The 18,710-nt window shown below is 41.1% G+C and overlaps 1 protein-coding gene across 1 annotated transcript; it reads right to left on the minus strand.

Annotated features, from left to right (window-relative positions):
- Nucleotides 1-390: 390 nt before the first annotated feature.
- TEKT4 (tektin 4) lies at nt 391-15,855 on the minus strand. Its single transcript, XM_052773352.1, has 6 exons — nt 15,277-15,855; nt 8,112-8,182; nt 6,431-6,574; nt 5,327-5,549; nt 4,174-4,328; nt 391-2,665 (listed from the first exon to the last, which is right to left on the minus strand). The coding sequence occupies exons 1-6, from the start codon at nt 15,808-15,810 to the stop codon at nt 2,449-2,451; spliced, it is 1,344 nt and encodes a 447-aa protein (XP_052629312.1). The 5' UTR covers nt 15,811-15,855; the 3' UTR covers nt 391-2,448.
- Between the last annotated feature and the right edge of the window lie 2,855 nt (nt 15,856-18,710).

Raw genomic sequence — 18,710 nt, forward strand, 5'->3', positions numbered from 1 at the left:
AGCAGGTAGAGCTCAAGACAATTGGAAGCTATAGCTCACCTGTGACCCGAGCTCACACTAGAGCCAGCTAAAACATCCTTTAAAATATTTCCTGGTAAATCCTCAGCTTAACAATGAATTATGAAAAAAATAATATAAAAACATATTTACACTGCTAGAGCAGTGGCTTTATTTATTATTTTTTAAAAATCAGTAATTAAAGAAAAAAATAATTACTGAAACTTCAAGATATTCCATCTGATTCTCACTCTTACAACTTGCTCCTATTCATCTCTTACCACGTGAATAGGGCAGTGATTACACTCCTGCCAATGTATTAGGTTTACCAGGGCAGGATTTTCCTTGATTGGCCTAAAGCAAGGGCAGACTAATTTAGTTCACAAACGTAAATTAAACTGATAGGCTTTAATTAGAGAAAGCTCCATTTACAACCCAACACGGGGCATAAGGTTATTTATACTCAGCACAGTCTCAGAGAAGATGACAGCACTTTTCTTTTCCCCTCTCAAATGTAAAACTCTTGAATCAAAATAATAATTTTGGGTCCTGGACCACATGTTTTCCTCATCCCATCTGCCATAATCATAACCCAAATTCCACTTTGATTCCACTTTTTTTTTCTCTGGTGGGTGAGTAAGGTTAATTTGAACATGTTGCTCCTTTCTGTACTTTCCGAAAGGTTTCTGTGAATATTCCCATTAGTCTAAAGCCTGGTTCAGACGTACATGCGACCAAACAAGCAGCACTGTCTAGAGGTTGGGGCTAAATGACCAGAACTCTTTTAACACCACAGCTCTGAATACTAGAACACCCTTTAAAGTGTTTTATTCTTCTGGTGCAGCTAAAGTCAGTTTTATACACAACTGCACAGTGGTGTAGCTGCATACAAGGCATGTGATCCACCGGTTAGGCTGTAAGATTTGAGCATGAAGAACAGGCTAGAGCATGCTGCCAACAAGAAAGGTGCCGAAGGTGTTTTAAGAATGGTACAATGAAGGAGAATGTTTTCAGTCTACAAAAATAATCTATGGTAACTGTTTTAAGTTCTGTGTGCAGAAAAGCATAGTAGAGCCACATTTATTTTATTTTAATCTACATGCCATTTCTCTCTAATAAGGATTCAACATCTGGACTATAAAAATATAATCATGAAGAGGAAATCTATTAAAAAAGCAAAACAAAACTCTTGAACACAAAGCCTGTAAAATAGAGGCTTGGGTCAAAAGCCCTCAGTGACGCAGCTGGTTTTTAAAGAAATGGTAGTAGCTTTTAGCAGGAGGGCAATAGCTAAAAAGTGCTCTGCACATCCTGAGTTAAGATAATACAAATAGCTGTCTGTGAGAAAAACAGATAGGCTAATGGCCTCTCCTCTCTGGTTAACAGGGCAGGGCTATTCACAAAAGTACACTGGCTAGGGTTTTTTTTGTGTGTTTTGCTTTTTGAACTTGTTTTTTTTTTTCTTTCTCTTTGATAGCTGCTTTTTAAAAGTAAAAAATTGTAATACAGGAAACCATAATGGAATTCTGTTCTGTGTCATCTTTTCCCCTTTTTTGACATGTCGCATATTTAACCAAGTGGCCTACTAAGCTAATGGATGAATGACATTTGTTACAGTGCTCTGCTGGAGTAGATGAATCGGATGTGTTCTCCATTATGGATAATAGTTCAAACACATGCCTTGCTTCCAGGGAATAGTTGGAACAGATCAAGAGCTCAATTCAACATCCAAGTGCTTAAGTTGAAAGTCACGATTGCTATTCACAAGCTGTTTAGGTTTTTTTTTCCAAAAAATCCTAAATTTATTGACTTGAAGGTTAAAAATCCCTGGACTCATTTTCAGATTACATAAGCAGGTGTCACAGCCTGGGAGTGGTTTTGCCAATAGGCAGATTGTCATCTAACCTGTGCAATCTTTTTTTTTTACTAATAGTATTTGAGCAGCTTAAAAGTCTATCGTCTGTTTCCTTGCTGATCATGTGATCTTCTGTCAGGCAAGCAGTTTTATTGCTCTCCTTTCAGGCTGCCTGAAACTGCTAGCAAGCTATAAATGTCATATCTACATCTGTGTATATTATTATTATTCACAATACATTTTCATTCAACATATTCACTTATTAGGGTGAAACCCCAAATATCACGTACTGTGCAAATTATGCATATACGATATATAGATAGATGGATATATATCATATATGATATATAGATACATGAATTACCTTTAAGCTGTGTTTTAAACTCACTATACTTTTATAGGCAAGGTTTTACAGTACTTTTTTTTAAAGGCAAGACTCAAAGCCTACCATGATACTATACTAATGTATTTTAACCCAAATAGAAGAAAATACAGTGAATACAGTACTTCTGTGTATAATTTTATCCATGTATTTTATATGAAAGATTCTAGACTACATTTTTCTTCCACACTTTGCATAGTTAGCACAGAGATTACTACTGGTAACCTGCTAATTTAAGAAAAACAGGGTAATGTGTGCGGTGGGCCATGCACTTTTGCCTATCAATAAAAATACTGTTTGTTTTCACTGCTATTTCTTTTTCTAAATTCATCCGTGTGTCTTCCAGATTCCTCAGAGACTGTTCAGATTCCAGCAGTTTTTTCTTCAGGGATTCAATGGACTCCGTTAGTTCTTCAACTTCACCAGTCAACCTGAACAGAATAATGTTAAGTAATAAAAAAAAGAAAAGCCAGTCAGTGTTCAAAAAGACATATGAACTGTAATGGGAATAAAGATCAACAGCTATAGAATCACAGTACTCAACAACAAAGGACCTCAGAGAGGTCCTACATACTTGGTCAAAAGCAGAGTTCACTTTCACAGCTTCTGTACAGAAGTCTGCCATGATTTAGATAGTACCAAGAATGTCTTTTTCCACTAAATGCAGTGGAACTATCCATCCTCACCTCCTCCCACTGCGTAGGACACTTGTGCTAAGAATTATAGGACAAAATTGTTAGATAAGTCACCCAGTTTGACTGGATCAGCATTTTGTTAAGCCTGTTTTTTAAAATCTGTTCACTGGTATAAAACTCAAGTATTAAAGATGATACTTGCACCAGAGATCAGAAAACAGTCCTTACTTTAAAAGTATATAAGCTTTTAAAGAAGCAGCAGCACATCATTTTAAAAAAAGCAGCAAACTATTTTTAAAGCAGCACATCATTTCAACTAAAAGTCAGTGGGGGTTAGGTGCTTTACTGCAACCTGCCTGCAGAGAAGGCACGTATTTACTTCCTGGGAAAACAAGATTCCTGTGTGCTACGTGAACTGAGTAACTCCAAACAGTATAAGCCTGGCAATTAAACACATGCCCATTCAGCAAAGGACTTGCATGTGTCTTTAAATCCCATTAAAGGCAATGTACATACTGAAAAGCTTGCACATGGATGGTTTGCTGAATCAGGACCTTAAATGAGTGTGCCTGAGATGGTATAAAGCATCTGGATTAACTATAACTTCTTCCTCACTGTATAACGAACAGTATATTGGCTTTGAATGTTAGGCACCTTTGCTACAAGGATATTGTAAGCCTGCAAAAGCTGATTGCCCACTTTTCCTAAGGGTAGGAAAATGTGAAGGAGGAGAATCAATTACAAAGCTTATAATGAGATCAAAACTGACAAATGTGACACTTGGACCTTTAATTTGAAAGGATTTGTTGACCTCCAGTTTTAAAACGGATTATTACTGAAAATCAAATGCCACCAGCCCAATGCTTGTTACTACTGAGGACTTATCTCAGACTATGAGTACATGCAGCCCATTTACATTCTCGACACTTGAAGCATAATTCATTTGGCACATAGTCCACCTTGTGGTGAACTTTTGCTAACAGCAAAAGGTTGCAAGTGATACACATGCTGTCAGATCTTTTTTGATCATCTAAATCAAAAAGAAACCACACAGTTCAGAGAAGAAAGCATAGAGACAAAAGGCAGAGTTGAGTCTATAGATTTTCTATTTGTCAATACATTAGGTTAAAATGATATTTTCCTCACAGTGACTTCAGTCAGTTGAATTATTGCTGACTTATATCAGAATCAAACCTAGCAATAAAAGCTAAAGGTTATGTTTTGCCAATAAAAAGTGCAAAAACTGTCTGACATCACTTCTGGATGGAATGGACACTTTGGAGGACTTCTTTAATAGCGTTTACCTGAATTGTGCTTCATCTCTGCAGAGATCTACGTTGGGCCTGAAAGACCTGTCATACAGCCTTGTTTGAGCAACTTTCATTGGAGCTTCTTTGTCTTTGATAGCTTGTTTGAGAGCAGCAATGTTAGCTTCCTGATCTCCAATCTCCTTAAGGATCTAAAGAGGATACCCAAGAAAAAGAACTGTTTAAAAAAAGATACACGTTGTCTCTGTGCATGCTATACATCTGTTCATGGTCCTAGTGAATTAGTTACAGTTTTGACTTCATATTTGGCCAGAACATAGAAGAAATAGAAGTACAAAGGTGGTTCTGACCTCTTTATTTCTACTACTACACTGAGAATCTGATCTTTGGTCTAAAAAGAAGCAGAAAATATTCTGCAGCATGCTTGAAAACTCTTCCATGTCTCCTGACAACACATCCTACCCCCATGAATTGCTTTAAATTTAATTGTAAATTTTTAACTGTAAATTATCCAAGAAAAATTCATTTTGAATGAGATTGAGAACTGCTGATCAGCTTGGAAATGCATGGATTTCTGGCATTAGTGAAGAAAATGGAAAAGACAGGAAATTCTGAATTCCTTCTCCCTCATAACAACTGACAGACATGCAAAAAATAAAGTCTACACAGCTGTCATTACCTAACGGGTGCTAAGAAGTGGCTGTTTTTTCCACACTTGCCAATGGCCTAACACAGAAGTAGGAGCTGCTCTACACTGGAGAAGGGGCAGAGGCTGAAGACACCTCTTGTCCCTTGCCAGGAACTGCTGCTGATGATACTACTGCAGCACAGCATGGCTTTCATTCCATAAAAGTGATAATCAGGCTAGTCTGGGAATCTTGGCCCAAAGATCAGCTCCTTGATCACACAGTTTTAGGTTTTAGTTCAGCAAGACATGGAAGTAAGGGTTTAATTTTCTTCATATGTAAGTCTATCTCTTGTTTAGGGAAGCACAACAGATAGCAGAAAAAGCTGAACTGGAGCCACAATCTAGCTCTGAGGACTCTTATCAGATACTAAGCTGACACAAAATAGTGTTCGATACCTGACATGGACCAAGACATTTTTTTCTAGAGGATGAATCTACTGTGATCTTCTCAAAAGAGACTATATCACGCCTGTAGCCAGCATTCAAAAAATTAACACTTACTTTTTTCAAATGATGCTCTAGTTTGTGTTTTGCATCATCCAGCTCCTCACAGCGTTTGGCAAAAGCCTCATTAACAGCAGCACATTGCATCCTCAGGTCCTCAGATACGTCATGAAGAATATTGTCGATCAAGGCACGAAGATTGATGGAAGCCAGTTTTTCTCGTTCTGCCCTATAGATGTTGTCATGACTGAACTTGGCCCATGTCTCTGGTGTTGAGGCACTGGAAGAAGAGGTGAATGGTATACAAATAGGAACCTTGCTCTTTTGTTCAAGTTGCACTAAAGAGGACAATCTGAAGCTCGTTACCTCCCTGCAAAAGTGTTGTCAACTTTTATTTGTTTTTGCTTTTGCATGCAGTCTAGACTTGCCATGAAGGAAGAAGACTAATCTTTTATAAAATTAATAAACTCTTGTTCATCTTGTTGTTTCTCAGGGAAGTAATACATGTCACAAAATCATCCAAAGTTCTTCCACCTTTAGCTAATACTATTAAGGCAAAAAAAGTATACACATACTTTTTGTGCAAGCATTTAAGTCACCAGCAAATAAACACGTGAATATATATACAAGGTTTACAGTCTGTGTCTACTTTGAAACAAAAAGAAACAAGATCTCTGGTTATATTTTACCATGTTAAGCAGCAGAATGAATTACGTAGCACTTGGGACATGGCACCATATGAACACTCCCTGAAAGGGGAGGGGGAAGCAGCAAGATTTATTGTAGTAGTAATCATCTCTGTGTACAGGAAGCAGTGCTTGCCTTTCCTGAAAGAATGGCATGCCTGCCGATGTCAAACAGTAAGTCTCAATAGGATTTAGATCAGCTTTGAAAAGTATAAAGCCAATTATTTCCAAGAAAAACTTCTCCAAGCTCAGTCTGCACATAGCAAACCAACTTTGCCATCAGTGGTATGCCATGCTGAGATGGTAGCACTACCTTTACTATCCATGTAGCTATTTTAAAGCTATGACTTTTTATGTCCAAAGAAGCAGCAATCACACCGTTAATTCAGAGCAGCGTTACAGCTTTCACTGACACAAAGGATGTACTGTATCTTACCAGGGTTATTTGTGGAGGATAATGACAGTAACTACTCACCTCTCTTCAAACTTCACTGAACTAGGATGGAATTGGATGTTGGTGCTCTGCTTACTGTATCTTCCACATTTATCATCAATGTTGTATGTTTCAATTTTGTCTGACCAGTCCATTTCACAAACCTCTTTGTGATCTCGATTTAATCTGAAAAGCCATAATTATCACACATTGTTAGTGGAAAACAATATCATTAAAACTATCAATCAATCACAGACATTTGTGAAGCTAGGCTCTGAGCCTTTGTTTTTCAAAGACCAATGAGAATGTAAACTTTCCTTTTTGTCTCGAAAAATCCTAACCAAACTCTCCCACAACTATCTGCTAGAAGGACGGTAAGCCTGATGTGTTAACCACTAACCCTAGACCTTCGGTACTGCTCTGTGCCTACGAAAGGCTTAGAGCTTTTATAGCCTGAGACAAAGGAGTTGTTGGACTTTGTTTTTTATGTAATAATCCCAAAACACAGAGTTCTTCAATTGTGGCAACAGCTGCAGTTATTACGGAGAGAATAGGTAGGAGGTTTGCCAAACAGAACACTCTTCCCATGATAAGACATCAGGTCGTGCTGGTAGAAGACCTATCCTCCTCCTTCGCTAGTATATTGAGCGTGACTCAAATTTAAGACCTCTGTAGAGTGATCCTGTATCAATCTCCAAGCCCTCCTATCTAGCCTTTCAAAGACTGTAGCATGCAGACAGTGTAATTTGTCCTTGGAAGATACCAGTACAATGATATTCAGAGTTAAAACTGCTGCTTTGTCGTCAATTAAATGAGGGACATGTCACCTAATTAATTAGAATGATTTCATATTACAAAAGACAGTGGGTCGTTACCAACTGTTAACACCAGATGTCACTCTCACCTCAGGAATTAAAAAGACTCTGCAGGCCCATGATACTAAATGGTACTAAAACGGTCTTAAAACAATTATAAAAAGCGAAGCCTGGACTCAGTAGACTCCTCTCATACTCTAATTGATGTAACAGAACTCCTTTAAATTATTTTGCATTTCTAGACATTCTTTCTAAAAACAATATTTCATTTTATCTGGTAGAATAGCACAAATTGGAGCAAATTAAAAAATTTAAAACCCTAAAATATCAAGGTTTCCAGCTAACTCCTTCAAATTGATGCACCTTAGGATTTGGCTAACATCTTTCCAAAGAGCTTGTTATAAATTAAAAGCAAATATTTCTTTAGCAATGCAATGAACATCCATACTGATACAGAAGGTAGAGTGAAGTTTCGTATTTTAAGTTCATACTGACATCTGGAGGCAAAAAATTCATCTTGAAAAGGTCCTTTGATCAGATAAATTATTTTAAAAGCGCCTATACTACAAATATAGCACAAGGTGTAACAAGGTAGAGTGATATCCAGATAATACTTTTATTGCAATTAAGTTTAGTGTTGGAAAATTAGAGAACTGAATACACAGACTGGAAACCAGGACTGAAAATATAAAGCATGGCGTTAGAGCAGGGCTCTTTTCTTACCTTACCCTACTTGAAAATCCTGAAGTTTCATCACTGAGTACCTCTTGTCAGGTTTAAATGGAATTCACACAGCTCATAAGCCTGGCATTGGTAAGATCTTTATCCCCTGGGCATTGTACCTCTATATGCCAGGAATTATTTGGCTATATAAATTAGCTACTAAGGTATCGTGAAAAATGTCTTACCGCATCTGGTTGCCAGCTTGCATCAAAGTTCTTTTCAAAAGCTCCTGGATATTTCTGATAAGTTCAGCTTCCTAAATAAAAACATTGAGACTTCTGTGATATCCAGAGCAGTACATACTATCTTGCAGAGCAATTTGATTTCAATGGTTGTGGATAAATACTTAAATCTTCTGCTCATTACCTACTCTTACCCTATTACTGCAAGACATGATTTTCCGAGCAGTTAGCAGATACCGAGGTAACTCAGCTGTAAGTCTAAGGCGGCAGCAATACTTGGAATACTTATAAAATCTGGGGATTCATTATTTTCATGTTGCATGTGTATTCTATGAAAAAGGCTATGTTCTATCAGATTAAACAGAATATCTGAATTACTTGCACAGCCTTGAAGTAGGGAAAAATAAGGCAACAGCATCATGCTCAGCAGGAGACCAGAGTCACTGCCTTGCACAAACACAAGGTGCCATTTTAAAACTGAGCAGGACACTGTCTGCCCTGCAAGCACAAACTCAGATGTCAGAGGCTGCTGCCTTGCACAGGGATGTGATACAGCAGATCAGCTTCTCCGGCAAGACACTGGCTTCCAGAACCTGCAGAGTCCTTGCAGATACCTTCAGAGCCTGCTGCCAGCTTCTGTACTAAGTGTTTTATCTGTATGCAAGGGAGAGGCTTCCCATCAGATTCCTGCAGATCTCCAAAAATACAGTTTGGTGATAAGATGGTATTTAACAGAAAGGATTGGCAGTATCATAACCTTCTGTTGGCCTGCCTCCTTTGAATGCTTTGTATTAACTAAAAATAGAAGTTACTACTTTGTGATTTAAACAGCTATTGGCTGCTTCAGCAGGTGTAGAAAAGCTGTCATAATATAATCCCAATGACACTCACAGCTTTAATTTTTTTATTAGATCTATTCCAGAACTCATTTTGCCTCTGGTGATGGACAGTATTGAGGACTGCAGAATTATCTCAGATATGCAATGTTGTTTGAGGGGTTAATTTCCTCTGAATTGCAAGACAGTGACTGCTCAAAGTCACGAAGCTTTGCCTCACCTTGATAATGGAGCCGATGTCTGAAGTTTCAGCTCAAGCTGTTTTTAGCAGGAATGTTCATTTGAACGCAAACATGATAAACCAAAAAAGACCATACTTACTAATAATCTCTTGGTGAACAAAAAGTACCTGGTGTTCATTTTCGACTGCAGTAATGCTGCTTTAGGGATTAACTATCAATGCTCTATGAAGTAACTTTACTGACCTGGTGATTTCATATTATTATATAAAAGCCAGTCCAGCAAGCATTTTTTTTTTTTTTTTTATTTAAAGGAATTTAATATTTGAGGCTCAGATATTAAAAAGAGCTTTTGTATATGAAAAACTCCTAATTAATTTTGCTGGTTTACATCAATGACAGTCATCCAATGACAGCTAAGGGAATATGTACTTACTAATAAACTTTATTCCCAGAAACACTGCTGGCACTCGTTGATCCTTGTACTGTTTTTGACAAATAAATGAGTGCATATGTCCCTGCAGTGTCAGTTTCCCCATCATAAGAAACCACCAGGGACCATAAAAACGATCATTTTTTTCTAAATGGAAAAGGACAATCATGGTTCAAAAGAAAATATTATTCTTAAGGCTTTAAAAGAGCACAATTAAAATACATACATAGCTGAAGGTATCATTTTACAAACTGTGAGAACATGAAGACTCACTTTCCGCAGGGAGGAAGTATTACAATGGCTGAGTGGTCAAAGTAAAAATTCAAAAGGATTTTAAAGGGTTAGAAAGATCCAGCACTCAAAATTACATTTATAGTAATTGATACTATTTTGTGTTGGGTAGTCAGTCTCCATGTAAACAAAGAGACAACCAGTTTCCTGTGAGTAATGTGCACAATTTTAAGTGAGAAAAGCCTTCCTTTAGCAATTAAGGTCTCTCACATGGAAAGAGTGAAATAATGCAAAAATAAAGAATTCCCCTGTTGAATGACCTAAAATAAAATTTAAGAATGCATTCCCTGTTGAGGAGATATGCTTTCATATCTGACATTTAAAACTGAAGATGCAGTTGTCATAATTAATGGCAGTCTAAGGCTAGTTAGAGTGAATAAACAGGCACGAATGACAATGAATTTTCAATGCTTATCTACTAAATGATTTTTCTTAACTTTTAAATCAGTTGAAAAGTCAGATTGTATGGCTGGTAGTAGCTGTGGCACTAGGCTGAAGGTGAAGATCCTTTGATCTAGGTCCCTCAGTCCTGGCTGTACTGTTAGACATCGCGGTACGATCCAGTCTGCTGCCCACCCGTAGCTGTTGCTGGCTCGTGGGATCGACGTGGGAGAAGGTCCACACCGCATGAACGCCTGCCAGCTAGCACTGCCTGCAGGGGAGCAGGAGCTGGGAATCTCATATACCATGTCAAGGACTTACAAAATGCCATGTCGGCTCCTTCACATTTTCCTTGCAGAGTAAATTCCATCAACAACCATGGCAAAGAGAGCTGCAGCCTGGAGCAGAGCTCTCCCGGACATTGTGATTTCAGCCATAAAAATGTGGGTGATTCCACGTTAAAATCCTGGGGGCAGATCTGGGTTTTAGCAAGTGGCAGAATAGATGACCTTTATGTGGTGTGTGCACAGGATTGTGTTGGTAATTCATTCAAAGGCCCAGTCTGCGTTAAGAGAGGAAAAGCACATGAAAGAGTCTCAGTTGCTAACAGCATCTTTGGTTCAGAGGACAACATTAACTGCGATTTGCATTTCTTCAGTTCATGAGAGGACTTGGTGGATGAAATGTCTTTTTTTTCTCCTTATTTTTCCCATATATGTCTTCATGTGCTGTCTATTAAAATGAAATACTGTCAAATCTGAAATTATCTTGGCTTCTTTTCAGCTGTCTTCTCCACAGTTAATACTAATAATAAACTTCTGTTATTATAAATGGTTGTCAATTAACAGGGAAAGAACATTTTATAGTTTAGCGTGCCATTTATTTTATTACAGTATTTAATGTTTATGATGCATAAGTCGGCTTTTCCTCAAATCTAGTGATAAAACCATCCCGGTTCATGACTTTGTAAGTGTCTAATTAATGGTGCAAAGAAAACGTTTAAGAGCAGATGTTTGTGCCTTCCATGAATTTACAAATTCAGGGTTTTTGCAGCCTGTCTTTTTACATCAGTGACTTGCAGATGTCAGCAATGTCTAAATACAGCACCCAGGGCCAGAATGACACAGTGAGAGAGCAGCTAAGAGGAACTAGTGGAACCCAGCGAGAGAGGCTGTGCAGTCGCCCTTGATTACAAATCCAGCTGCATCCATCCATCAGTAACAACATGACACCAGATGTCCCACACATCAGCACAGCAAATAAAAGCAAGCTAGCTTACAGATCTCACTAGATTTAGACCCCCAAACACCATGTAACAGGCAGACTGTTATTCATTACAGCTGGGAGTGAAAGCAGGTAAGAGTCTTCAAAATCTCAGCTCTGTGACTGGCCTTTTTTCTGCTGATCTCCGAGAGCCATTTCAAAATCCATGATCTGCAGATGCTGAAAATAAGCACCACACTCTTAACTGAGTTGTCTATGTACAGGACTATCCTACTGCGCACTGGTTCACTTGGCAAAGCTACAGATCCCAGTTTTTGGAAATGGCATTCTGTTGTTTTCCTTGCCCCATTATTGCAGTTAGCAGGAATACATACATATATATCCTTTCTCCACTTTTTTAAACTTTAATTTTACACAGTTGACAGGATCTTGGCTAATGCCATTGTCTTCAGCATCAGGGAATAGCTGGGGCTGACTTCATTGTTGAAGCAAACACACAACAAATCAACACTCTGAGTCTAGGGTAAAAAAATGGCATAAATGTAAGTACATCCACTTATTCCAAAGTCATATCTGGCACTCAGTTAATGAGTCTGGACACTGAACATGTGAAAATAACCTTGAAATACAGCTGAAACATGATTCATTGACAGTATACCATCACGAGGCAAGTCCTTTGCTAGGGCTTACATTTTCAATATTAAATGTGTGCACTTAAACATACTAAACTGTCATTAAATTGATGCAGAGGGGATTCAGAGGAGATGTCATATGGGTTATGAAGGTCAAAAACCTCATACAAAACAGATGCATGTACTGCTTTTTATGAATTCAGCTATTTCCAGTGCAGCAGCACAAAGAAATACAATTATTCTATTTGAGAGATTTTATCTTCTTTTTAGTCATCAAATAACCTTCTTTATTGGAGAAACAATTGTGTCCTTCCACTTCTTTTTCTTAACCAGAACTGCATTACGAAAAGATGAATAAGCTGTTAAGTGGAGTCAATGAACTTCTGAGTAACAGCTGATTTTACTATGCATGTGAGGAGCTTTCACTTAAATACCCTCATCCCTCATTCCAGCAGTGGCTATTTAGTGGTGCTGTGTATCGCAATAGGTGATCTACATATGACTCCATGCTGCAAAGCAAATAGGACTGATGAGTTGGAACCAAAACTCCCTAAAAGAAATAGATGGTGTGCCAAAAAATAGGAAAACCCCAAATATTATCTGGATGCATAAAACCTTCATCACAGATACTTCTGTTTTCTTTGTGAGTCATCTGAAGTGACTCCTACTGAACAGATAAAAAAAGTGCAATTACATGCAGAGATTCAAAACTGCTTGTATATGTGTATTTGATGTTGTCTCTTTAAATGTCGCCTGCCAGGGGGCTGCTGAAAGGTGGTTACCTTGGCAGGATGCTCTGGAAACTGGGAAGTGTTCTTCATTGCTATGGAAAGCTGAAAGCAGGCGTAAAACCTATGTCCTATGAAAAGCTTTTCCATGACTATGTGAAAGGTAGTCCCTTGTCCAGACATGCTCTTCCCCCAGTTGCAGATTCCCCATGCACTGGTCCATGGGAGCTGGCAGGAACACGGCAAAGATACCGGAGAATGACGCCAACACAAGCCTGGGTTGCTAGTAGGAGAGGCAGAATTTCAAAGGAAGGAAAATACCCTAGAATATCAATTGACTGTGTAATTAAAACTGCAAGGAAAATAATGTCTGTTTCCTAACACAGCTGACTTTTGGAAACTTTTTCTTCTTTTACTCAGTTTTTGCATGGGAAGAAAATAAATGACTCCTGATCTCCCTTGCATTATCATTTCTTAAGAAAGTTAAGATTAGAAAGTGACTGTACAAGTAAGCAACATTCAGAAAAAGTATGTCAGTGCTTTAGTGATAAAATTTCCATAACTCCTCCAAATAAGCAAATGTTGTAACACAGAGCTATGAGTGAACTGGGCCGTTAACTTGAAAATCTGTGCAGTGAACAGTCAGAATTCATGGAAGAGCAGCTCTAAGTGTCAAGAATTATTAGTCAGTTTTGGAGAGAGTAAGAAATACAAGGTACCATCTGATTTCTTGCAGTGAAAGAGGTATAGAGTATGGCTGCAGCTTAAAGAGCTGGCAAAGCCACAGAGGGCACATTTTAACATCTATTTGCAAACATTCATGCCATAAAATCTATTCCTCTGTGAAAATGAGAAGGATTTCCTCTGGTATTATGTACTCTTCTTTCTTCTGCATTGCAAAGGTCATTGGCATGGCAACTAAATCTTCATTTCTCAAGGGTCCATCTGCTGCTGGTATACACGCCTCATCTGAACTCATATCATACTTTTTTGATGACATCCTACTTGGCTGTTGATGGTCTGTCGTCACAAGCACACAATCACAATTTCAGGTGAAGAATTAGCAGCAGCAGCAGCAGATGGACTTCTGAGCAATGAACAAACTATTCTCTGAGATCATGAGGAAAGAAATAGAGGAGAGAAATCCTGCCAGAAAATGATTTTGGGGGATAAATCTAACATTTGACGATTTCTCTAAAACATCAGCAGCTGATGAAAATAATTTCTTTCCTATAATCTGAATTTTGTAACAATTCGCACACTGAAATATCCTACGCACTAACTCTTCACATGATTATATTTTTGACTGGAACAACCTCTTAAATATTGATTACAGTTCAGCAATTGTACACAATTCCTATTCAAAATATTGCTGAATACTATCATGCTAAATACTATCATGCCATCAACTACGGAAGTCTCTTCAATATTTTTCTAACAACAAATATTAATCATCTGGTTTAATCAGTAAGTCATCATGAATCAACTTTCACAGTATATTGGAAGCTGCAGGCAAATAATCATTAATTTATTTGTGGGACACTAGAATATGTATCATTCCAGAATGAAAAATGACCCAGAATCTGCTCTCTGTAACATCTGCAGCCACAATAATTACATCAGCTTTGAAGGCAACCTACATGCAGTGTTGGATCTCAGTGACAGATAACAAAGTGTCAGCTGGAGTAAAGAGTCCTCCATGGCAGGAAAAGGATCAAGCAAATTTCAGGAGAGTCTCAGGTTTGCGGAAGTCACACTGTCAGAAATACCATCTGTCTGTGCCCCCCCCCCGCTTACCTGGAGCTATCACCTCATGCAGGTGTCACACGACTACATTGTACTGTTCATTGTACTGTCCTGGACATTTAAAATGATCGTTTGTGTTGAGACACTGTTTGTGTTGGATCAGCACCTCATCGTGAACCTTGGCAAGACTACAGCGTCAGACTCAGTAGTAAAAGGTAATGGCAGAGACTGCCAGATTTAGGACAGCTTGAGTGTGGAAATAGGCAAGGAGCATTTCACTTGTCCTGAACAGTCCGCTTATTGGGTACTGCATTTTTGAAGCGTAGCCTGCAGAGGTGAGGGGACTTTAAGCCAAGCGGAGGCTGGAAGAAGTTTAATGCTAGAATAGGATGCCTATCTTGGTTCAGGAAACCTCTGTTTTGATTTTGTTTGGATCTGATCTGAGAGTGGGGATCTGGTCTCCTCTAGTCATACTCACGTGATTTTAAATACTTTTTAAACAGAGGAAGAATTTTAAACAATCCTTAAACCTAGGAGTGACAGACAGAGTCCAGGCTGCCAGGAAGGGGCACTAGGCCTCTGTGCATTGCTAGAAGAGACCTTCACGAGCTGCAGTTGTCACCTACCGACCAAGCTGTTCATCATTTTGAATTCTGATACCAGAGCAGCACTAAGAGAGGGCTGCCAACAACCCTTAACATCCTAACGTCCTGCTCACCTTCAGCAACTCTCTCTCTACCTCATCACTGACCAGGTCCGGGGGTTGCCTCCTCTCCCGACACTGCAGGTTATCGGTAGCAATGGCATAGGGCACCTCGGTGGCATCGCGCGCCCTTTCCAGCCGCAGCTTCTGGGCTGCCAGCAGGCCGGTCTCGGCATCCAGCTCCTCAATCTCCTTCTGGAGCTCGGCCTTCCAGAAGTGTATGTCCCGCAGGCGCTGGCCCAGGCTGGCTGTGGAGTCCTGTTGGGCACGCTGGGCGGTGGCAGCGGCCCGTTCGGCCAGCTCCTTGGCCTCGGCCCGGCCGCGCTCGCCCTGCTCGCAACCGGTCGAGGCCTTGTGGTACAGATCGTTGTTGCTCTGGTACCACTCGGCGGGCAGGTACTTGGCAGTACGGAAACCAGCCGTGGCCAGGCCGCTGGAGGAGTCGGGCCCCGTGTTCAGCGCCATCTCGTACACCTTCACGGGTAGGTCGGAGGCGGGCACGGCCTGCGGAGCCGGCTCCTTGGTCAGCAGGACCCCGGCCTGCGCCATGGCTCCCGGGCCTCCCGCTGGGGCAAACCCCGGCTAGGCCGCGCCGCGTCCTCCCGTCGCCGTGGCAACGGCAGCAGCCAATGAGGAGGCGGGTCCCTCCCCCCGTCGCGAAGGGAAACCCGAAGCGGTAACGGGGGTTAACGGCCCGCCCCACGACGACAGTCACCAATCAGAGCGCGGATCCGCCCCGAGGGCGCGTTGGATAGGGGAAGGCCGGCTGCCCGCACCCGCCTCCACGCTGCTTGTTGCTATGGCGACGGGGACACCCAATGGGGAAGGGAAGGGGCTTGGCGCGGGGGGCGCTGGCGGTGTCATGGCGGCGGCGGGCGGCCTCGGGGCGGGAGGATTTCCCGGCACAGGCCTCGGTGCGTGTTGTAACGCTTGTAATTCGGAGAACAAAGATACCCTGAAGTCTCTACATTGCGTTCTGGCTCCCCTTTGTGCTGAGGAACTTCTCTTTTCCAGCTGCCTCCTGGGCGCAAAGCCACTTTTTCCTGGTTGTTTTGGAAATACAAGAGGATCCTGACAGGACTTCTGCCCGGTTCCTGTCCAGCAGGCGGTGGAGGTGAGGCGGAGGTGCTGTGTGCCCCTCCGTGCTCGCCCCGGGGCCCAGAGAGGCCCTCGGCCGGTGGGCAAGGGCCTGTGGAGCCCACGGGGCCCTGGGCAGGGCCTGCGGCATCCGCTGGTTTTAAACCATTCAATTTCATACTTTTTTCACTTCATTCTTATACCCAGATGTTGGTTCTGAAGACAATTTGTGTGACTCCGGCCTTGCCGCAGATCAGGTGCATGTGACATCCAGCTGCTGCGGCATCCCGTTTAATTTTCACCTGGGGAGATAAAGGCAGCTTGTGCTTGAACTATATTAAAATTTTGGGGGGGTTGCCATCACTGTGCAACAAGGAAAAGAAATGAGAGGCTGCGAGGCGAGAGGCATCCGTCCCTTCAGAGCCCTTGGAGGAGAGGGAAGGTGCTGGAGAGCACGGTGACAATAGAGGGCACCCTCGCCCTTGCATTGCGACAGATCCTCTGTCTTCAATGTCATTTTGATTTAGAAAATAAAAAGGAAGAAAAAGCCATGTGCACTGCAGCCCGCCCAGTGTCATCCAGGCTAATCGGCTCCTCGGGTGTTGAGGAGAGCGATGCCTGAACTGCATCGAGGTGTGCGCGGCAGATAACGCACGCACGCCGCCGGCGTGGAGTAATGACTCCCCGGCTGCTGAAAGGTGCCATTTGCACCGCACAAACTTCTGCAGAAGACACTTTGCTTTATGAGAGTTTGCTCTAAATCCACAGAAAGTTAGTGCTTTTTTATTTTTTCTTTTTTCTCTCCTACGGGGTCTTGCACTCTTTAGAAAGATCAAGTGGTTGTCCCTGATAGAAAGCCTGCATTTGAAAGATGCATTGTGCATTGGCTACAAGCTGCTGCCCGCCAACCCTGTGCCACAGCTGGCAGCACATGCCCAGCAAAGGTTCCCTTCCACAGAGACAGTGTTGAAAAAGGAGATTCAGTCCCAGCAGAGATAAGAAATCCTTCACCTTCCCTTTTGCAAATATAATATAATTGGCCCTCCAATCAAACAGCAGCAGTGGATGATCTCTTTGCACTGCTGAAGTCACTGGAATGACACCCTTTGCTTTCCCTTTGCACTCCTTTTTTCATGCATCTTTCCTCTAACTGTAACTGTCCTATCTGTTCCTTTCCTTACGTTACCCCCAGCTTGTACCTTTCTTTCTCTTTCCTCTGCTTGTGGCCTTCTCTGCATGACAATCTATGCAAATTTTGCATTTTTAAAGTACAATAAGTCCATAGGAAAAGTCCTGCTGAGCTATTCAGAGTGAAAGTCCTTGGTATGGAAAATACATTTTTGGAAAATAACGGCAGCAACAATTTGCTAGTAAGTAGCATTTTTCTCTGAAGGTTTTGAAAGAGCTTTTATTAGTGGCATCTTATCACAGCCCATTCAGTCACCCAGGCAGTTTTGAAGGTGGGTCAGTTAGGACCATGATGGGATGTGGCTGAGGTTGCAAACTTAGCAGCTGAGTTCTAGGCCCTAAATGTGACTAGTGAATTATAATCTTCTCCAGTAGGGAAACACTGCACAAAAAATACATAAAGTCTTCCTGATCCAGTGTGAGGATTACTTCAGTGAGCAGTTTTAGGGTTGTTACCCCAACTGGTCGATGTTTCCAAGGACCAGACAGATTTTGGGGAGTATTTTCATCCAGCTGTTTTTTTTGTCAGTCTAAGCCTGCTTTCAAGTGCTCACAGATGCAGCATGTCCTAACAGGCTGCATATCACATTGTTGCAAGAAATAAAAGCAAAACCTATTGGCACCTGGCAGATTCAGGAGTTCCCTTCATTATCCAGGGCAGACCCAGGGACCCTGTGTTTCAAAGCCATTCTGACAGTCAAGTGATTTAATATGCCACTGTAACATATAAATTATTAACAGCTATTCAAGATGTTCCCAGAGCACAAGATGACAAAACATACTGGAAGAAAAGAACAGAAATGTTTTCCAGCTCAAATCTTCTGACATGCAATAGATTAAGATTTCTCTTGGCTAGAATCCTTTTTATAGGAAACTGATTCCCCTTCCCACAGCAAATGTTCCTGTTTATGTCAGGTGCCCTGTGAGCTTTTTGGCTTGCTGCTGCTGCTTCTTTTTGCCTTATTTCTTTCTTTTGTTTGATTTTTTTAAATTAGCATGAGTGGCCAAGGCAATGTTGTCACCTGGATCCAGCCTTCATGTTTCCACCTAATTCCTTCCATGCCGCTGTCTGTAGGACAGACTGCAAACTGCTCGGTGGAGTAGTTTAGGTCTTGTGCATAGAGAAGGGAAAGGTTTCCTCTCATACCCCAGCAGCGGGGAGGTTCATTTCTTGTCCACAGCAC

Source organism: Harpia harpyja, chromosome 21, assembly GCF_026419915.1.
Source record: "Harpia harpyja isolate bHarHar1 chromosome 21, bHarHar1 primary haplotype, whole genome shotgun sequence".
Lineage (NCBI taxonomy): Eukaryota > Metazoa > Chordata > Aves > Accipitriformes > Accipitridae > Harpia > Harpia harpyja.

Excerpts from the sequence above, each read along its gene's own strand:
- TEKT4 (XM_052773352.1), bottom strand. The coding sequence starts at position 15,810 with ATGGCGCAGGCCGGGGTCCTGCTGACCAAGGAGCCGGCTCCGCAGGCC. Across the intron at positions 5,550-6,430 it reads TCAGTGAAGTTTGAAGAGAG|TGCCTCAACACCAGAGACAT; the intron begins GTGAGTAGTTAC and ends CTCTTCTTCCAG. Across the intron at positions 4,329-5,326 it reads TAGAGCATCATTTGAAAAAA|ATCCTTAAGGAGATTGGAGA; the intron begins GTAAGTGTTAAT and ends TATCCTCTTTAG.